Genomic DNA, 22420 nt, shown 5'->3' with positions numbered 1-22420 from the left:
ACGGGGGGGGAGGAGCTGGAACAGAAAGTCCCAGGAAGCCCGGTTGTGTCATCGCCGCGTTTCGGCCCCCGCTCGGCCTGCTCTTGGCGGTGGCGGCTGGGCCGCGGAAGGACCGGCCCAGGGGTTGACGGGCGAGGCGCTCGAGGAAGACCGCGGCCTGAGGGACCGGGGCCGGCGGGAGCGGGGCGGGGTCGCTGGGTCCCCCCTCCGGCCCCCGGCAATGAGGAGGGACCTTCACGGAATCGGGGTGAGGCATGTGGGTCTTGGGGAGTCCAGCGGGGATTGGGGGGGCCGGAAGTGGGCTTTGGAGCTTGGAGGGCGTCTAGGAAGGGAGAAAGTGGGGGGCCGGAAGTGCAGGTGGGGGGTGTGAAGACGGCAAGGGTTCCCCGGAAATGGGACTGGGGGCCCGGAAACCGGGAGAGGGGAGGCTTCGGGCCGGGGACGGCCCGGAAATGGAAACTAGGGAGCAGCTCGAGTGACAACAGTTGTGGGAAGCGAGGGTCAGAGGAGGGAGAGGCCGGAGTGACTTTAGACCACAGTAAGGGGTTTCCTGCCGGGGGGACGGTTGGGGGCGGGCGAGCTCCGAGCCGGGGCTGCGCGGGGCAGTTGTTTTAGCCGTGGGAAGTTGGGGCTGAGGAAGGGTGACGACGTGAGGGTTGGTGGCGGGCATGGAAAAGGCCGAGAAACTTGGCTGAGAGGAAGGGAGCAATATCCGTAGAGATTGATGGGACTGGGAGTGGGTGGGTGGGGAGGTTAACTAGGGCTTAGGGAGGGAGGTGGTCCAATTGTCACCTCAGTCGCATTACATTCATAGAGACTCAGGCGATTAGTTTATATATGGATTACATAAAACCTGTTATGATGTCTGCCCGTCGTGTCTGCCCCCTCCTCATTCCTGCCCCGAAGTGAGCGGGGCGCTAGTACAGAGACAAGTCAGGGGGAGTCGGAGTAACGAGGGCTGCGAATGCCTGACCCTATGGTCCCCCCCCCCCGGGGGGGCCCTCTTGATTCCTCAGAAACGGAGAATATCTTAAATGTAAAGCTCGTGCAAATTGGGAGGGTGATAACTTACACCTTTGAGCTCCTGTGGTGAGGGGAGGAAGGGGCAGCTTCCAAACCCTCAGGACGGGCTTGTTTTGAATAATGCCGTTTTACTGTGGGGGAGATTGAGCTGGAGCGTCGCGCCTGGCTATGGGGATGGTTGAACCGCTTCGTTACTGAATTGGGGGAGGGACGGTGTGGACGTGTGCGTGGTGGTGGGCTGCTGACTGCGCTTGGATGTCTGACTGTCCTCCTGCCGCCTCCGGTACTAGTCGGCTCTCCAGATCTTTCCTGGGCTGCCAAATCACCCGATCTCCAGGCTTTCCTCCGTTTTGTAGGCCCTTTAATGTGTGTTTAACTTTTATTCCTCTCAAGAGTCTCATTAGATATTTTTGGCATTTCATTTAAAGACCTGGCAAGTTGAGGCTTAGAATCTCGTTTAAAAACAAGACAAAAAATACGTGAAAGAAAGTTGAAAGAGCTATTGAGTGGGGTAAAAAACGGACGCTGGGAACAAAGGTCCTAATTGTGTTAGGGAAAAAAAAAAGGGCAGGAGGCCTGTGTGTGAGGCCTTGTGTGTGTGTCGCATCTACTGGATGTGGGGACAGTTAGAGTGAGGAGTGGAGTTACCATAGGTTTAGAGACAATAAATTGTAGGGAGTTTTATACCATGCAAAGACTTCAGTATTAAATGTTGGAGTAAACATCAATATTAAGTTTTGAAATAAACACAATTTCTTTCTTTCTTTTTGGTACTGAGAATTGAACTCAGGGGCACTTGACCACTGACCCACATCCCAGCCCTGTTTTGTATTTTATTTCCAGACAGGGTCTCACTGAGTTGCTTAGCGCCTTACCATTGCTGAAGCTGGCTTTGAACTCATAATAATCCTGTTTCAGCCTCCTGAGCTGCTGGTATTACAGGCATGTGCCACCGTGCCTGGCTGAAACACAATTTCTTATTGACTCCTTGTGCCCTGTTTAGCCCCACCAATACAGAACTGGTGTGGGTTTCTAATTTTGTGCGATTAGAGAGTTTCTACATTTCATTTACTTTAAGCTTAAGAGAACATTAACATGGTTGGGCTTGTGGGCTTTGTATATGTCTGCTTTTCCATGAAAGTACCAATATCCAAAAGAATTGTAAACTGTAATTAAGATTTATCATTGTTTCCATCTGCTTCCCCTTTTCTCAGGAATGGGTAGGTTTTAAGTCCACTCAGCTGACATTTACTATTTAATTTGTGTCTGTGATCAGGTATTTTTTTGTGTGTTTTTTTTCCCAATTATCCAAAAGTTTGAGAACTCTTCTGGTATTTAGAGTTCCACAAGGTACTATAGTAAAATATTTTAAAAATGACTGGGATGCTAGACTAGGGTAAAAATCAGTGCTTTCACCTAGCAAAGTAAATTTTGAGTATTGTTTATTTTTCCACTTTAACTTTTAAGATTACTATATTTATGTTATTTAGATGAGGTTTTCTGATCCTATTTTAAGAACCTTATCCTAGCAAAGAAGACACATCTATGCCTTGGAAATTCACACTGCCAGTGTGACCTTGAACTAATCACTTCCCTATCTGCTCTCCATTTATTTTATCTATAAAATGGGGATGGATAATTACTCTTTTACCTTACCGGGTCGTTTTGAGACCCAACAATGGCTGTGAAAAAAGCCATAGTGTTAAGTAAGTACTAGATATTGTCAGTTTTACAAAGTTGCATTAACTATTTTGAGGTCATTAAAAAAGGTGCAGTTTCTCACCATGGTGTGGTGGTCATCATCTATAAGGTAGGTTGAAGATATGAAATATAGCACTTTATAGGTAGAAATTGCTGCTTAATTGGTAGTGGGCACAAACTTTTTCTCATGTCCTACTGAATAAGCTTGTTAATCATATTTAGAAAAACTTCAGAGGAATTTTATTATTGACCACATTTATACCTGTTCTGGTTTGTGGTTGCGATGAAATTGACTTTCTAATGTCAGAGATCCCAGTAAAAAGAAAAAAGTTTCTGACTCTTGGTCTCTGTTGACTTTACACAGTATAGAGAGGAAACTACCCCCCCCCCCCAAGTTGAGTGAGGTCTTTCTGAGCAAATGTGATACCAATTGCTTCTTTAATTTTCCCTGTTTGCCCAGGTAATTTGATGGACTTGAGTCAAAACAGCAACCTACTTGTTGCTTTTTTTCACTCAAGTTGATTCTTGGCTGTTGCTGACCTACTAACATGCACTGTTCCTCATCTAATCAAAGCAAATGCCTACTACATAGTAACCTAGTAGCCATAGAATGCAAAGAACAACTTCATACCTTCAGCTAGGATCCTCAAACTTCTACCCTATGAGTTTTTTCTTTGTAATTCTTGGATTATAGTTCTGCATTTGTTGAAATGTTGTTGTTTCTCCAAATGGATTATAGGCTTCCTGAGGGCAAGAGTTATCTCACATCACTGTGATATATACGAAGGTGCACTCATAACCCTGACTGAAAAATAATGTCCATTTCATTCCCAGACCAGGCCAGTATGTTAGCCTTGTCTTGCCAAACATGTAGTCTTATGCTTGGAAGAATTCTCTGTCCCAACAGATTTTTCAGAATGCTTTCTGAGGTTTGATCAGTGATGGTGACCTGTTTACGTGACCCTAATATGTTGTGTGAATGCCTGAGTAGATGTTAATTGTCACCTACATGTTTCAGTATTAAGCCAGTGGGATTATTCTGTGCCTCTTTTTCTGTAGGCCAAGCTGCAGTTAACAGGGTCAAGCCTGAAGGGAGTCCAGGCCAGATAAGATGGAAGAATAAGGATCTGGTGGATATTACTCAATAAGTATAATTGTAGTTGTTGTATAATCTTGGTGCTTGTAGTTTTTTTTTTTTTTTTTTTTTTGCTACTGGGAATTAAATCCAGGTGTGCTTTACCATTTACTGAGCTGCATCTTCAGCCCTTTTTATTTTTATTTTTAGATTAGGTCTTGCCAAGTTGCCCAGGCTGGCGTCAAACTTGTGAGGTTCCTGCCTCAGCGTTCCAAGTTGCTGGGGGTTTTAGGAAGTATCTTTAAGGCTCTGACATCATTAGATTGATCCATTGTGGGTTAATAATTTCTCATTAATGAGAGATGTTAGAAATTTGGGATTATGGGCAAATTGCTGAAATTGCAGGCATCTGCCACCACACCCAGCTCAGTCTCTTGATTTTTAAGTAAAATTTAATTTGGTTAATGTTTTGTATTTTAAAAAGTGTGGTTCTTTGATTAAATCTAATACCTTATTGATAGTTTCAGATTATTGGTTGAGATTTCCAGTGTTAATACCTTCTATGGTATTTTAAACTGGATTGGTCAGAAGAAAAAGGAATTTATTATTCAGGCTTATTTGCTTTGTTTTGAGTGTGTAGAAGCTTGGTAAATTCCATGGTTATACTGACTGAAGAAGTCATAGCCTACAATGGAAAAGCTGCCCACCGCTCTTGTTTTTGGTAGTGAACAGCATTGTTCAAGTGAGTATCCTATTTGAAGAGAAAAGTTTCCAATTCTATGTCCTCTCTGTCTTTGTGATCTTGGGCAAATAATTTAAACTTCTGTGTGTTCCAAGCGCATAATCTGAAAAATTTCACTATACCTCCCACTTAAAGTTAATTGTTATTTACATGCTAGTTATTATATTTAGGAGATTAGGCTACACAGGTGAATTAAAATACAAGGCCCTTCTTAGAATATACCTTTAAAATATACATATAATTCATATTATGTAATTTTACCTGAAAATAATTATATAATAATATTCCTTAGTCAATTATAAATTATTTGAAATCAGTATTCCCGCGTTTTTGCCTTAGTATCTTGCTGAACCATAACAGATTTTTAAAGTGTTTGTTGAAAATAAGCCTTTTGAGAAAAAAGAAGGTACTATTAAAGAATTGTTTTGAAATGATTTTGTATTCTCTTTTGTTTTGATCCACATTCTGCATCATTGTTAATGCCAAAATGATTTTTTTTTTTTTTCCTTTTTGGTAGGACTGGGATTGAGCCCAAGGGCACTCTACTGCTGAGCTATGTCCCTCAGCTCTTCTTATTTTATTTTGAGACAGGGTCTCAGTAAGTTGCCAAGACTGGCCTTGAACTTGGAATCCTTCTGCCTCAGGTTCTCTAGTTGCTGAGATTACAAAAATTTGCCACTGTGCCCAGCCAGTTTTTGGAAGTTTTTGATCAACTGAGTATGTTTTAGGGACTGCAAGTTCTTTTAAATAATACACTTAAAAAAAAAAAAAATCGGCAATGGTTTTGACAGTCTCAAAAATGATCCATGGAGTGGATGTAGCTTAGTAGTAAGTAGAATGCCATGGGTTCAATCCCCAGTACTGTAGACATACACGAACCAGAATAAGCCATTTCATGTTATTCTTAAATTGCCTGTTATTTGCATTTAAAAGTTCGTTTTTATTTTTTAAATTTTTTTATTGTTTTATTTTTTAGTTTTGGGAGGACACAACATCTTTGTTTGTATGTGGTGCTGAGGATCAAACCCGGGCTGCATGAATGCCAGGCGAGCGCGCTACCGCTTGAGCCTCATCCCCAGCCCCCTTGAGCCACATCCCCAGCCCCTAAAAGTTGGTTTTTAAAAAAATTGTTTTTGAGACAGGGTTTCATGCTATTGGTCCAGCTGGTCTCTTACAGGTGGGCTCAGGCAATCCTTCTGACTTAGCCTCCTGAGTAACTTGGACTGCTACCACCTTTGTTACCATGCTGGGCTTTAATATTTGATCATTTGAGGACCAAAATATTGCTTTGGTATAATGCTAAATGATTAGTGTTTCCAACTAGTTTGTAATTCTATGAATCATTTTAGTTTATTTTTTTTGGTACTGGAGATTGAACCCAGGGGCACTTAACCACTGAGCAACATCCCCAGTCCTCTTAATTTTAATTTTATGTTACTTACAACCTTGCTGATTTGCTGAGGCTGGCTTTGAACCTGGGATCCTCCTGCTTCAGCTTTCCGAGCTGCTGGGAGTACAGGTTTGCACCACCACTCCCGGCTAGTTTATTCTTTAGTTTATTCCCATTGTTGTTTTTTTTTTTTTTTGTAGAGAGAATGTGTTTCTATAAATAAGGTGTTATTACCCATACATGTTTTTTGAAGACTATTTATAAGCTAAAGTGTCAATCAATACGCCTTCAATACATAAAGTTACAGCATTTTAATGTACATTTTAATCAACTTGTTAGCTGTCATAACCAGTGAGTTCTAGCCTGACTTTAAGACTCTTTCTCATTCTATCCGTGGGCAGCACTCTGAATAAATAGATTTACCTTGTGTTATCTTCTTAAGGTCAGATTAACTCAACTTGAAGTCTTTATGCTGGTAAATAAACGTGGAAACCTGAAGTGAGTTTTTATGGAAGACCGACTGAAGTTCACCATTGACTTGTGATTTAAGCTACTTTGTGTCCTTAGCAGGTTCATGGAGATCATATGGAGTGCTTCCCTCTTTGTTTTTTTCCCCTCAAAGACCAAATTCTCTTGTAAATAGCAAATATGTAAAAATGGTATTAACTTCTGTGGCTCCAGCATCTTGTTAATTTCTTTTCCACTCTTGGATATAGTGAGACTGAACTGTAGTTCATCTCTGAAAACAAACGGAAACTTTTCAGCATTCTTGCCCTTGCTTTTTTTGTCTACCTGAATTTTGATATTCTTCCTTATATGGTACCTCTTATAGCTACATATCCATGCTTAACTTTCTTCTGATAGCTCCCAAAAGGTTTTTTACTCTGTAATCTCTAGTCCCTCTCAAATAACATTTTACTTACAGCTTTTATAGTCTCTCTTACATAATCAGTTATTTATACTACTTAATTAGGTCTTTGCTTTTTTTTTTTTTTTTTTTTTGGTAGTGGGAATGAACTCGGGTGCACTTTACTGCTAAGCTGTATCCCCATTCCTTTTTATTTATTTGGAACAGTGTCTTTCTAAGGTACTGAGGCTGGCCTCACAAATATGATCCTGTTACCTCGGCCTCCCAAGTTGCTGGAATTAGAGGTGTCACCATGCCTGGCTAGATCATCTTTTGGCTCTTTTTTCTTTGGTAATGGAGATTGAACCCAAGGGGTACTTTACCACTGAGCTTCATTTCCAACCCTTTTATCTTTTTAAATTTTGGAACAGGGTCTCCTTAAGTTTCGTAGGGCCTCGATAAATTGCTGAGGCTGGCCTTGAATTTGAGATCCTTCTGTTCCAGCCTACCAAGTGGATGGGATTACAAGCACATCCCACTGCACTGGGCTAATCTTTGGCTTCTTGAGGGTAGAAATATATTATGCCCAAAGGGTCTGGCACAAGGCTTCCAACATAAACATTACATGGCGTCAGTGACAAGAGTTTGTTTTGCTGTATCAAAGTTATTATTTTGGGAGATAATTTTAGCATTATTTGTCAAAATTTACTGTTAACTTTTATTTTTTCAGGGCTTGGTACTTAAGTGTAGGATATAAATTTTTCAAAAGTAGGCCCATTAAAATTAACTACTTTGAAGGAATTGGTAAGGCATTAGAATATTTTATAACTTGGTCACAGTAAATTTAGCATCTGGGATAATATTTATTAGTAGATGATGGTTTATTTATTAGTATGTATTTATCAAGTGCTTAATTTTTGCTAAAACTGTGCTGGAGAAATACAAAAGGTACTTAAAGCCTGGTGCAGTGGTTAACGCCTGTAATCCCAGTGGCTCTGGCAGGAGGCTTAATGATTCAAAGCCAGCCTCAGCAATTTAGCAAGGCCCTAAGCAAAAGGGCCTTAGGATGTACCTCAGTGGTTGAGTGGCCCTGGATTCAATCACCGGTAACCCCCCCCTCCCCCCCCCCCCACACACAAAAAGGACTTAGTTCTTGGGTTAAGCATGGGGCGGGTTAAGCATGGGGCCGGCATATCTGTAATCCTAGCTACTCTGAAGGCTGAGGCAGGAGAATAGCAAATTTGAGCTCAGCCTCAACAATTTAGGGAGATCTGTCTCAAAAAATAAAAGCTAGTGGTGTAGCTCAGGGGAGAGCTCCCCTGTAAAAACAAATCCTTGTCCTCTTAGTTCTGTTGTTTCATATAGTTGATACATAACTTACTTGATCATTGGCTGTCTAAATCTTTATGTGGGGTTGGGAATGTAGTTGAGTGGCAGTGAATTTGCTTGTTAGCATGGATGAAGCCCCTGGGTTCAATCTGGAGCACCAAAAAAATGAACAAAAACACCCTCCAAAATACCAAATAAAAAAGCCCCTAAATTCTATGACATTTAATATTATGCATAGTTATTAAATACAAAATTAAGTTTTATTAAGTGGGCAGTCTGAAGTATGTAAATTTACATCTGGGTAGAAGTTATTGAGGAAGACCTGCAGAGAGGAGTTACTTGAACTGGCTCTGATAGTTTTTAAATAGATACAGAAAGAAAGGAGAGCTTAAAGGTGTATTGTGACCAGGATCCAGGTAAGGTTAATGAGGCCTTTGGAGTATGGGATCAGTATTTATGAAGTAACAGCAATTTGGGTTGGCATTATTGAGGTTCTTACAGATAAAGAAATTGGATTATTTTCTTTTTGCAGTACTGGGATTTTGGGGTTCTTTAAAATTGAGAGTATTATTTAGACCTACTACATGATTTTTTGAGATGCTCACTTAGTAATTTGTCAGTATTACAAAGGAGAAATGTTTGCTTAGCATAATGAAGAAATTGTATTTAAGGGGCTGGAGTTGTACCTCAGTGGTAGAGTGCTTGCCTAGCACATGTGAGGCACTGGATTTGACTCTCAGAATCTCTTTAAAAATAGAAAAAGGCTTTGTGTCCATTTACCACTAATAATAAAAAAAAGAAATAAGGAATTTTAAAAAGAAATGATGTTTAAGATGAGTGAAGTGTGGTTCAAAAATTTGTGTGTGTGTGTGTGTGTATCTGCATCTGCTCAGTGCTGGGAATCAAACCTAGGGCCTTGTGCATGCTAGGCAAGTGCTTTACTGCCTAGCTACTTTCCTAGTCTGAACATTTATATACTTTTAAAAAGTGCATATTAATGTTTAATGTTCCTAGTTTCATCCAATTAATTTTTTTGGGGGGGCGGTATAGAGGATTAAACCTAGGTATACTTTACCACTGAGCTGTAGGCTTAGAATTTGTGATCTTCCTGATGCAGCCTCCAAATTGCTGAGATTACAGGCATGTGCCACTACACCTGGTACCCTTTTACTTTTATAAAAATATGTGGAGCATAGTGATGCACACTTGTAATAAGTCCTAGCAGCTTGGGAGGATGAGCCAGGAGTACTGCAAGTTTGAAGCCAGCTGCAGCAACTTACTGAGACCCTGTCTCAAAAAAATAAAAAGGTCTGGGGATGTGACTCAGTGGCTAAGTGCCCCTAGGTTCAGTCTCTGGTAACAACAACAAGAAAGTGTGTATGACAGGATTTTATAATTGAGGTTAGATCATGGCTAACAGAAAACTAAAGAAAACAATTTAGCTTTCTTTTAACAGCTTTTATTTCTGGCATATTCTTGTAGATTTTACTGATTGTGTTTTGAATTAATTTGATTCTTCTTTACGTGGAAATAGCAGAGATGCTAGCTGTTAGTATAATTTAATGACTCAAAATGACACCTATTTAATAAGGAAGGTTGTATAGTCCAACATTTATGGGTTTGTGTGGACTTTAGAATCAGAACTAGAGTGAAGTCTGTTTTATTGCTACAACAGGCAAAAGGGATGTATTTCTCTGCAAAGCAGACATATTAGCTGTATGTGTTTCCTTTGCAAAGCATTTGTTTTCATTTCCTACCCACCTAGGGAAAGCAGCTTAGTCTCAGGAGGGAATTCCACCTTGATCCTTTCTCCTTCCATCCCAGATCCAAATGTAGTTTTTGCCTTTCTCTGAATAGATAGGAAAAATTAATCTGAATTTTGAGAAAATTGAATAGTTTCAACTTTGTGATCAAACGCTAATTATTTGTCAGTTGTAATTTTGACTTCAGAATTCTTTTTAGAAAATTAGAGTGTTAACTATAGAGTTTTATCTCCCTGCTTTTTAAAATGTTTTGCATTTCAGTTGCTGCTGATGAGGTAAGACTTAGAGAATTTTAGCCTTTGGTGTGTACTTTAAGATAATCTACTCCTGCCTCTTCTAACCATCTAGTGTTACCTTTCAGATGCCTGTACATTAGGCTGGGCCATTTTTTCCCCCCAGGCATTTTCTCTTTACACAAACTAAGGATTGAAAGGAATTAAGGTAGAGACAATAGGCCATCATTTCTTCTTTGTGGCACTGTTTTAATTGATACATCTCTTAAATTATCTAAGCAATTGGTAAACTCAGGTTTGCTTGAGTAGAATTTTTTCTATTCTATAGGATGTGCCTCACTTAATTCAAGTGTTTACTTAAATTCAGCCATGTGTATTAATGTAATTTATTCTTTGTTACTAAAAAGTTAAGATGACTTGATTAACTTGAGAGTTTACTATATTAAGAAGCGTAGAACTTTTTCATGATGCCTCTGCTAAGTTTACATAAGTTTTTAATGTGAGTAAAAATTTTGAAAGTTTTTCATTTTATTATTCTTTCTTTCTGATGCTGGGAATTGAACCCAGGCCTTGTGCATACTGGGCAAGTGTTCTGTCACTGAGCTTCATCCCCAATCTTCTGTATCTCCCCCCCCCCCACTACTGGCGATTGAATCCAAGGGTGCTCTACCACTGAACTACACCCCCAACCCCTTTTTAATTTATATATATATATATATATATATATATATTTTTTTTTTTTTTTTTTTTTTTTTTTTTTTTGCAGTACTGAAAATTGAACCCAGTGGTGTTTTACTGATGAGCTACGTTCCCAGCCCTTTTTATTTTGAGAGAGGGTCTTGAAAAGTTGCCTAGTCTGACCTCAAATTTGCATTCCTTCTTCCTCAGACTCCAGAGTTGCCTGGATTACAGGCAGGGATGCGCCACCATACCTGGCTTATTTTCTTTTAAGTCTAAAAAGGTTTGAGAAGAGGGATATCTCAATACCCTCTTGGAGTTGGGTGGTAGAATTTTAAGGTGGAGAAGAGATCATTGAGAGTATTGATTTGGGTTGTAGTTTACTAATTGATTGTCCTTAAGCTAGTTACATAACTTATAATTTATAGAAAAACATGTTTATCGGGAGTTTTCTGCATTTTTATGAGAAAAGTGAGGTCCTTAATACAGAGCTCACATCACAGTTAAGTGATCAAATAGTAGTATTTTGTGTTAGATCCTAAGCATAGTTTAATAATAGTTTTTTTAAACAATTAAATTTTTTTTTTTTTTTTTTTTAGTTATAGATGGATACAGTATCTTTTTATTTTTTATTGAACTGAGTGCCTCACATGTGTGAGTCAGGTGCTCTACCACTGAGCCCCAGCCCCTAATAATAGCTTTTATTCTTTTAAATGCTGCCTTATTTGCATAGATAATGTAAAGGTGTAAAAAAATTATAATCAACAGGGTGTGTGAGTTTATTATTTTTAAGGTATAATTTAGGTATTCAGAATTTTTTGGTGGGGGGGTGTACTGGGAATTGAACTCGGGGATACTCGACCACAGAGCCACATCCCCAGCCCTATTTTTTTTGTATTTTATTTAGAGACGGTCTCACTGAGTTGCTTAGTGCCTCACTGTTGCTAAGGCTGGCTTTAAACCTGGGATCCTCCTGTCTCAGTCTCCTGAGCTGCTGGGATTACAGGTGTGTGCCACCCTAGTAGCAACTAAAAAAGTAAAAGAAAAAAAGAACCGGAAGTAGATTAATGTTAAGTGCTTAGAAAAGTTTTTTGGGGGGCCAGTTTCTAAATTTGATCCAGGTTCAAATGTTTTTTTCACTGCTAATTATAGTATCTTATATTAAAATGTCAAGTAAGTTCAATGTGAGCATTGTTATTATATTGTTATTTTTTCAATGTCTTTATTTTGATAAAATAGACTTAAAAATCTTATAAAAAGTATCCCATATTTCTTTTTCCCTGGTTTTAGGTAAGTTTTTTTTTTTTTAGATGAGAAATTTATTAATGTAAAGTTTATAATTTATTTTTTCCTTAAGAAATGTTAATCTGTTGAAAAAAAATCAGTTAGAGTGAATGCTTTTTTTTTTTTTTTTTTTTTTTAAATGTGGCTCTTTAACAGTTGTCATATACTTCTTGACTTCTTTGTCCTTGGTCATTATTGCTGAATGTTGATTTGTTATACCAAACCTTAAAACTCTTCACTGGCGATTGAACATTCCAAAATGGCCTGCTTTTTCTTGACTTTGCTTTGTATAGTGAGTATACCCTCTCTTATTTGTTGGTAGGTTTAAGTATTTTTAGGCCCTCTGTGTTGCACCTTACTCCCAATTTTTTAAATAAGTAAATTAATTAATTTTGACTAGGTACATATGATAGCAGAATGCACTTTGATTCATTGTACACAATTGTTGTACATTATGTAGCATTGCACCATATGTGCAGTCCTACATGTACCTAGAGTAATGATGTGAATTTCATTCTTTTTTTTATTATTAGTTATTTTATTATGATCAATTGTAAGTCATCCATTTTTAAAAAAATTTATTCTAATTTGTTATACATGACAACAGAATGCATTTCAAATCATAGTACACATATAGAACACAGTTTTTCATAATTGTACACAAAGTAGAGCCAACATTCATGCCTTTATACATGTTGTCACATGTTTTATTGCAAAAGTGCTTGGTACCTTCAGAGTGAAGGTTTTCATGATGTGGCTAAGAGAGGGATGATGATTTTGATAGCTCAAATGTTTTTGTATTTTGATACCAGGGAATGAACCCAGGGGCACTTAGCTACTGAGCCACATCCCTAGCCCTTGTATTTTTTTTTTTTTTTTTTTTTTGAGATAAGGTCTAAGTAAGTGGCTTAGTGTCTTGCTAAGTTTCTGAGGCTGGCTTTGACCTTATGATCCTCCTGCCTCATCCTCCTATGCTGCTCCGGTGCTCAAAGGTAGTTTTAAAAGTACATTGGTTCTCGGTCCTTTTCTTGAGGGTATCAGTAGGCTTTTTTTTTTTTTTTTTTTTTTTTTTTAAAAGAGAGAGAGAGGAGAGAGAGAGAGAGAATTTTTTAATATTTATTTTTTAGTTTTCGGCGGACACAACATCTTTGTTTGTATGTGGTGCTGAGGATCGAACCCGGGCCGCACGCATGGCAGGCGAGCGCGCTACCGCTTGAGCCACATCCCCAGCCCTATCAGTAGGCTTTATTGTTTATTTTTGATACTGAGGATTGAACCCAGGGGCACTTACAACCAAGGTACATCTCCAGCCCTTTATTTATTTGTTTTTTAATTTTGAGACAGGGTCTTGCTAAGTTGCTTAGGGTCTCACTAAATTACTGAGGCTGGCCTCAAACTTGTGATCCTCCAGCATCAGCCTCGTGAGTGGCTGGGATTATAGATGTATGTCTCTGACCTGGCTCCTTTGGTAGTGGGTATTAAACCCATGGATATGTTGCCACTGAGTTACATTCCCAAGCCCTTTTAATTTTATTTTGAGATAGGGTCTTGCTAAGTAGTTCAGGGACTTGATAAATTGCTGAGACTGGCCTAGAACTTCCTGTTTTTATTGTCGTCCCCCCACCCCCCACTTTTGTTGTGAATTTAGGTGTGAACCACTATACTTTTTTAATTTTTAAAGATGCTTTAAAACTCTTGTTTCTGAAAAATTAAATTTTAATAAGAGATTTCAGAGAAGAGAATAAAATTAAGTGAGGCCCTTATCTATAACAAGTGAGGACCTACCAAGTGCCAGCTATACATTATTGTTTAACCCTAACACCCCCCTTCCACCCTCTGTGTCTCTACCACTTAGCTGCATCCCAGGTCTTTATTTGAGAACAGGGTCTTGTTTAGTTGCCCAGGCTGGTTTTAATCTTGCAATTCTTTTGCCTCAGCCCCCTAGTTGCTGGAATTATAGGAGTGCTCCACTGGTTTGGTTGAAAGCCAAGTATTTAAAGTCGTTCTCCTCAGCTTTTGTATTAAGTTGGGAAATGTTCTCACATATCTGAGGGATTTGTATGTGTGTTTGTAGCAATTCATTGGGAAGAATCTGAAGGCTCCTTGAGGCTTACAAGGTCCTATAGGGTCTTGGCTCTTGTTCACCTCTCTGACATTTTCTTGTACTTTTCTGGGCTTTGTGGTATTCTTGCTGCCTGGAATGTCTTTGGGATTTTACATGTCTCATGTAAGGTTTTAGCTCAGATGTTACCCTTCAAAGGGCATTCACTTGGTGACCTTGTGGATAATAATTTATCTGAAGAAATGTTTTCACTTGAAGGTAATAGAAAACTTACAGGGCTTTAAACAGATCAGTTTATTTTTCCTCATACAACAAGGTTCACTTGTATAGTGGCAAAGACCAGGCTCTTGTGTATTACTTAGCCCTGCCTAGCAGGTGATTCTCATGGTCACTAACTGACTCTCATGGCATGAAGTCATTGTGTTCACTACATTTGAAACAGGAACGGAAGAAAATATATATATTTTTTTAATCCAGAAAGCAAAATTATTTCTAGAGATGACTAGTATACCTCCCCAAGTGAGTCTTCCTGTTGAGAAGGAGGTCATACCTTAAAAGTGAAAAAGTAATGGTGTTCTGTACAAAGACAGGTTTAGACCTCTGGTTCTTAAATTTTTTTGATATGCAGTCTGTATCATCAGTGTATGGATGTGTGTATGGATGTATATATGTATGTAATAGAAATAAATTTTATAAGCAATGCTGAATCATTTATGCATGCTGCCATTTTTAATATGTATTTCATTGGAAAGTTCTGGTTAGAATGCTTTTGGGGGGGGGGTACCAGTGATTGAACTAAGGGGTGCTTAACCACTGAGAAACATCCCTAACCCTTTTTAATTTTTAATTTTTAAATCAATTTATTTTTTGGTACTGGGGATTGAAATCAGGGACACTCAAACACTGAGCCACATCCCCAGCCCTATTTTGTATTTTTATCTAGAGACAGGGACTCACTGAGTTGCTTAGCACCTCCCCCTTTGCTGAGGCTGGCTTTGCTTGCGATCCTCCTATCTCAGTGTCTCAAGCCGCTGCGATTACAGGCTTGTGCCACCAAGCCCGGCCCCTTTTTATTTTTTATTTTGAAAATGGGTCTCACCGAGTTGTTTAAGGCCTCATTAAGTTGCTGAGGCTGGCTTTGTTTTTTTTTTTGTTTTTGTTTTTTTGAGAGAGATAATTTTTTAATATTTTTTTTTTTTTGAGAGAGTGAGAGAGGAGAGAGAGAGAGAGAGAGAGAGAGAGAGAGAATTTTTAATATTTGGTGCTGAGGATCGAACCCGGGCCGCACGCATGCCAGGCGAGCGCGCTACCGCTTGAGCCACATCCCCAGCCCCCTGAGGCTGGCTTTGAACTCGAGATCTTCTGCCTCAGCCTCCCAAGCTGCTGGGATTACAGGCCTGTGCCACTGAACCCAGCTGGTTAGAACTTTTTTTTTTTTTTTTTTTTTTTTTGACTAAAGGCACTTTATTGGTGTCTGAAAATAGTGCTTAGCCTTCAAGGCTAAGATAAAAAGCAGGAGAAGCTGTCTTCCCCAGACTCGATACCAATAGACTTTCTTGTGTTTCCAGGTCTCCTGGATGCCCATTGCTTCCATCACCTCTTCCTCCAGTGTCTTCAGACGAGGCACATAAGTTCTTTCCATAGAATCTTCCACTGATATGTCTTTGAGGCCATCAATCCATGTTTCAGGGACAATGCCATCAGCTCTGGGAAATTCAGGTTTGGGGATAATTCTTTCTGATCTTGTGGAGACTCGTTCTCCTGCCTCATTAAATCTCCACTCAAGGGGCTGGGGATGTGGCTCAAGCGGTAGCCCACTCGCCTGGCATGCGTGCGGCCCGGGTTCGATCCTCAGCACCACATACCAACAAAGATGTTGTGTCCGCCGAAAGCTAAAAAATAAATATTAAAAATTCTCTCTCTCTCTCTCTCTCTCTCTCTCTCTCTCTCTCTCTCTCTCTCCCTCTCTCACTCTCTTAAAAAAAAAAAAAAAATCTCCACTCAATCTCAGTGGGTTTCCTATCCACAGGATCCACAAGTTTGACCTGGGAGTGGAGCAAAGGGGCTTCACTAGGGATCTTGGTTCCCGGAGAATCCTTTTTCTTGCCAATATAGCGGAAATGTGTGTTTAGCCCCTCCAGGACTACCCAATTCCGCTGCCGCCGGATAACTTGAACTACCTTGCCCTGCTTCCCCGCATCCTTGCCTTCCAGGATCTGCACCTTGTCCCCACAGAACAGATGCCAGTGTTCATCAGAGATGGGTTCCACACCCACAGGGCACCAACTGGTGTGTGGGGGGGTGATCTTCCTCTTGACTGCCAGGGAACCTGGGTGGCTCATCCCATAGCGGTAGTGAGGGGGCAGAATGACCTTGGATGCCAAGGCCAGCAATACAGAGAGACGCATAGCTAGGAGCTTTGAGAATTCTCCTCGCCAGTGAAGACTCAGAAACTTTGCTTGTTAGCTCTGCCTCCGGATGAGCCCAGGAATTGCAACACCTCTGGGCTAAACGGCGGTCACTTCCCTTTGAATTGCACTGCTGAACCTCCACTGGTCACCTCTGCACATGGGTCCTCAGCCTTGCTCGTCCCGGCCTCTCGGCCTTTTTCGAACATTTTTTTTTTTTTTAGAATTTTTAATATTTATTTTTTAGTTCTCAGCGGACACAACATCTTTGTTGGTATGTGGTGCTGAGGATCGAACCCGGGCCGCATGCCCGCCAGTCGAGCGCGCTACCGCTTGAGCCACATCCCCAGCCCTTTTTCGAACATTTTTTAAGTCCAGGAGTTCTTGACCTTTTTTGTAGTGTGGACTCTGAAGCAGTCAGCTTGTTGGTACCTCAAAATAATTTTTTTTTCTTTTTCTTTTTGTATTAGGGATTGAATCCAGGGGTGCTTAAGCCACATCCCCAGCCCTTTTTAAATTTTTCAAAATTTAGAGTTAGGGTCTCACTAAGTTAGGGTTAGGGCTTTGCTAGGATGCTGAGGCTAATTGTGATCCTCCTGCTTCAGCCTCCCGAGTCACTGGGATTACAGGTGTCTGCTACCATGCTTGGTGGCAAAATTTATATATATATATATATATTTATATTTTGCGGTGCTGGGGATTGAATTCCAGGGCTTTGTGCATGCGAGGCACTCTACCAACTGAGCTATATCCTCAGCCCCTAAAAATAAAATTTTTAAATTCAAAAAATAAGACTCAATAAATCAAGTGTATCAAAATGTTGACACCTAGCTCCCGAACTTTTAAGCTTGTTTTAATACAGTAAGTAATGTGTTTATTAGAACATTCAGTAACATGGTCTAGCAGATATTCAAAGTAATGAACACATAAATGATATTTCAGGGTATCTGCAACACTTGTAATGTGCTATGATGATATCCATGCCCTCTCTTGGAAAGTTAAAGGTACCAGCAATAATGCTGTGGTTGGTTGCCTGTTAATACTAGAAAAAAATGTTAAATTTTCAATTAGAGGTTAGTGAAATTATGTCTTAAATTCTAAGTGTATGAACTCCCGGTTGTGAATGAGTAGTGGGCTAACTTACTTTCGATTTAAATTTTTTTTTTTTCCCAGTTGTGGAGATTGAACTCGGGCACTTGACCACTGAGCCATATACCTAGGCCTATTTTGTATTTTATTTAGAGACGGTCTCAAATGAGTTGCTTAGTGCCTCGCTGTTGCTAAGGCTGGGTTTGAATTCAATATCCTGTACTGGGGATTGAATCCAGATGTATTTTACCACTAAGCATATCTCCAGCCATTTTCATTTCTTCTTTATTTTTGGTAGTAGGGACTGAACCCAGGGATGCTTTACCACTGAGCTACATCCCTAGCCCTCTTTCAGACAAATTCTTGCTAAATTCCTGAGGGAAGCCTTGAACTTCTGATCCTCCTGCCTCAGCCTCCCCAGTTGTGAATATACCATGTGCCAACATGATCTGCCTCTTTTAATTTAGTATATCTCAAATAGTTTGTAAAGCAAGAGCATTGGTATTTCTTATCTCAGTACAGGAAGAATGAAAAAATTACTTCCAATAAGAAAGGTATTATGAGGACATTATTCTAAATCTCTCTAGTTTATATTTTGAACCCCTCTCCTTTTTAACTTCAAGACCATCTACTTTGCTTTCGTTGAGCATTCTTTCCTTTTTAAAGGCAGTTGACTTGAAACTTTATTAATGAAAATGCTAAAACAATTGCTTGCTATCATGAATTGGAATTTTGTTTCAACTTGGGTGATTAACCACCCTTCGCCTTCATACTCAGAATTGAACCCAGGGGCACTCTTTATTGAGCTACATCCCTAGCCCTTTTTATTTTGAGCCAAGGTCTTGCTACATTGCCCAACCTGTGCTTGAATTTGTGACCCTTCTGCCTCAGTCTCCTGATTTGCATTCTGGAATTACAAGTATGTGCCAGTATACCCAGCTCTTCATTTTCCTAACACATCAATGCCTTTTGCACAGTTTGACTGCAAATTTTTGCTGATTGGATGGAGATATATATATATATATATATATATATATAATTTTGTTGTTTTGTTTACATGTCTACTTTGAATAACCCTTAGATTTGGGTTATTTGAGAGTTATTCAAAGTACACATGTAGTTTCTGGGTTTAGTGAATCCTAGAAGAACTTCTTTTGAAATAGATAAATGGCATTATTCATGTCGGATTTAATTAGTTTTAGAAAAATAAAGTTATACTGCTTAGGTACTTACAATTACAACATCAGTTATATTGTAGAATATAACAGTGAATTTTTTGTAAATACTTCTGTTTTTCAGTTTTATATTTACTCCCAGTGTGAGAAACAAAATGACTTGACTTTCTAACCAGTATAAAGACTGAAGGTGAGAAGGCGAAGGGGTAAAAGGCTAGATGGCTTATTTAGTTTCCTAAGCTTCAGAAGGGATGGGGTTTTAAGAGTTTTCTGGGGGATACTGCTGCAGGATCTGGGAAAGGGAGGGAGAAAACACAGGTAAACGAAGGTGGACTTGGGCAGATAAAGCCTTTCAGGTAGCACCTCACAAAAGAATAGGTAGTAGGTTGTGCTTTGCTCACAGAAGAATAGGTGATAGACTGTGCTTTAAGTCTGTTCTGAGCAAGGTCAGTGACCTTTAGCATTCTTTCTTGTGACTTAAGTTGATCTTTTTTTTTTTTTTTTTTTTTTAAAAGAGAGAGTGAGAGAGGAGAGAGAGAGAGAGAGAGAGCGAGAGCCAGCAAGCGAGCATTTTTTAATATTTATTTTTTTAGTTCTCGGCAGACACAACATCTTTGTTGGTATGTGGTGCTGAGGATCGAACCGGGCCGCACGCATGCCAGGCGAGCGCGCTACCGCTTGAGCCACATCCCCAGCCCTTGAGTTGATCTTAACTTGGTTTGATGAGATTCTTAGAATTCATGATAGTTGGGTTCTACTGTTGAACTGCTTTTAGTGTTGGATATGGGAAATATTAGAGACACCCCCCACCCCCACACTTTGGGAAGAGGGTGACAGGTGGCCAGAGACCTTCTGTGTCCTTCAGTTCAAAGCCTTGACAAGGTATCATATTTTGGGGTGAGGTTTTCTGAATCTCAACACGAGCGTCATTACTTTATTAAAATAGAGAATAGAAAGATGTACAGGTTATTAAGGACATCAGCTTATTAGTTTAGAAACTGCATTGACAAATGTACTTTAATATATTGAGAATTTTTTCATTCTTTTTTTTTTTTAAAGAGAGTGAGAGAGGAGAGAGAGAATTTTTTTTTTTAAGAGAGAGTGAGAGAGGGGGGAGAGAGAGAGAGAGAATTTTTAATATTTATTTTTTAGTTCTCGGCGGACACAACATCTTTGTTGGTATGTGGTGCTGAGGATCGAACCCGGGCCGCACGCATGCCAGGCGAGCGCACTACCGCTTGAGCCACATCCCCAGCCCGAGAGAGAATTTTTAATATTTATTTTTTTAGTTCTCGGCGGACACAACATCTTTGTTGGTATGTGGTGCTGAGGATCAAACCCGGGCTGCATGAATGCCAGGCAAGCGCGCTACCGCTTGAGCCACATCCCCAGCCCCGAGAATTTTTTCATTCTTAACAGACATTTGTCTTTAAAATGTCAGTTGGGGAGCTGGGGTTGTAGCTCAGTGGTAGGGTGGAGTGCCTGCTTAGAATGAAGGAGACTCTGGGTTTGATCCCCATCACCACAATAAATATAAATAAATACATTAATAAGTAAAAAATTCAATGTTAGTTGGTTTATGGTATCTTGGGGGAGAGGTCTGATGCATCACATTGTTGGCATAGTTGAAGGTTCAAAAGCAACAACTTAAAGGTTTTCCTTTATGCAGTACTTTTGAAGGCAGGGAACATTTTCAAAATGAAATATTTTTAAAAACAGCTTTATTGAGATTTAGATCATGTGATATGTAATTTATTCATTTGAAAGTATGGTGTTTCTAATGAAGCTACAGAGTTATGCACTCATGTCATCCCTAGCAAATTTCTTTATTTTTATCACTACAAAAAAGAAATCCTATACCCATTTCTTTTTTGACTTGTACAGATAAAGGTTTCAGTTGTTGTGAATGTACTATTTTCTTAGTTAAAATCTTGCTAATTAAAATCTGTAGTTTGGTACTTACTACAATTGGGACAAACTGGTTCTTTTTCTTTTGGCAATTTCAGTTTACTGTTTCTACTTAAACTATTATTTGAATTTAAACATCCTGCTAACTAGAAAATGTGTTTATTTGTTGGCTATAACATTGTCATTTCAAGAGGGCTGTATAGGATACTCTTGATAGAAGATGCCAAATTCACTTCAGAATCAAACTTAGTTGCTCAGGGAACAATTTACCATTCTTTTTTAATATTCCAAGAGTGTAGAAGCCTCAACTAAGAGATTAAAAGTTATGTGATTGATTCTTTAATTTTTGCTGCTAAGAATTGAACCCAGGGTCTTGGCATACTAAGCTCTCCCTGTGCCACTGAGGTACTCCCTGAGTTGACTTCTAAGGTCTTATATCTTTCTTATTTCCAGGTTTATAAGGAATGTTTTGTTTTAAAAGTCCTATTAACACTTTATATATTTGGTATGTAATTTCTTTTGAATAGTGTATGTGTGACTGGGCTTGGCACATGACTATAATCTCAGCATTTTGGGAGGCTTAGGCTAGAGGATTGCAAGTTTGAGATCAACCTACTCAATTTAGCGAGACTGTGTCTCAAAATAAAAAGGTTGGGGATATGGCTCAGTAGTAGAGCGCCCCTCCATTCAATCACCTGTGCAAAAAAAAAAAAAAAAAAAAAGCCTGTGAATTTTCTATTTAGAGTTGTTGAGGTTTCAGGCTTTTTTCTGAGTCCCATTCCCAGTTATTTCCTGTACATTTATTCATGGCCTTTCTAAAGTTGTTTCTGTCTGGAACACCCCTTAAACAGTTATTTCAGACCATCACCCTTCACTCCTGGGGAAATACCATTTTTATCTATAATAGTCTATATATTTCCTCCCCTGAGAGATGTAGTTTCTCCACCAGGACTTGTGTGCTCTTTTGTAGTAGTACGTACTCTGTCACCTTTTATTCTGGTTATTTGTTTGGTTTTTCATTGGTCTGAGGTTTCCAAAGTTCTTTTAAACCTTGCATGACTTCTACCAAAGGCTCTCTTTCAGCTCATTCTGTGTGTGTGTGTGTGTGTGTGTGTGTGTGTGTGTGTGTGTAGTGCAGGGGATTGAACCCAAGGCCTTTCATAAGCTAGGCAAGTGCTGTACCGCTAAGCTATACATACACCGCCTAGCCCTTTTTTTTTGTGACCCCAAACTGCCCACCCCAGAGAAACGTCATTGTCTAATATTTTAAATTTTTGAAAGTATGATAATGAGTCTTTTCAATCACTCCTTCCAGTATGTTATAGCTGGTTTTCTTTTCTTTGGAGGTGAGAAATGATTGACATAGACATTTCATGGCTGTGGTGGGTGTTTAGTTCTTTATTTTCTGCTTTACGGGTTTTTGTCTTTTTGGCAACAAGTTCTTACTATCTTGCCCAGGTTGTTTTTTCTAATTCCTAGACTCAAGCTTCTTCCTACTCAGCCTTTAGAGTTGGGGGTTCTGCAGGTGTTGCACCATCAAACGCGACTTTACTGGTTTCTTAATATTTTTATTTTAAAAACAATGGGAACAAAGGATACTAAACTAATGTTTTATGATACTGATTTATTAACATTAATATTGGGCAGTGCTTTTAGACATGAATATTATTTTCAGATACTTTTATGTGTTATAACCTAAAAATGTTGATTTTT

At 39.3% G+C, this 22420-nt stretch overlaps 2 protein-coding genes across 18 annotated transcripts in view; one reads left to right on the top strand and one right to left on the bottom strand.

Moving 5' to 3' along the window:
• Positions 1-22420, top strand: part of TRIP12 (thyroid hormone receptor interactor 12) — a 150641-nt gene that overhangs the window by 1163 nt on the left and 127058 nt on the right. Inside the window, exon 1 of one of the 17 annotated variants that reach the window (XM_081262342.1) lies at positions 46-247. The exons of 15 other annotated variants lie outside the window; for them this stretch is intronic. The gene's annotated coding sequence lies outside the window, so the exon portion shown is untranslated. Of the gene's footprint in view, positions 1-45; positions 248-398; positions 539-22420 lie in introns of those variants that run through there. One more of the 17 variants, XM_081262343.1, reaches the window with a different exon arrangement.
• On the bottom strand, positions 15494-16623 carry LOC308631233 (large ribosomal subunit protein uL24m-like). Its single transcript, XM_081262220.1, has 2 exons — positions 16123-16623; positions 15494-15902 (listed from the first exon to the last, which is right to left on the bottom strand). Exons 1-2 carry the CDS (start codon positions 16533-16535, stop codon positions 15581-15583), a joined length of 735 nt encoding a protein of 244 aa, XP_081118346.1. The 5' UTR covers positions 16536-16623; the 3' UTR covers positions 15494-15580.

This window comes from Spermophilus citellus (genome assembly GCF_964194105.1).
Source record: "Spermophilus citellus genome assembly, chromosome: 11".
Taxonomy (NCBI): Eukaryota; Metazoa; Chordata; class Mammalia; order Rodentia; family Sciuridae; genus Spermophilus; species Spermophilus citellus.
The sequence above is the reverse complement of the archived record's forward strand: the minus strand, read 5'-3'. Positions and strand labels throughout refer to the sequence as shown.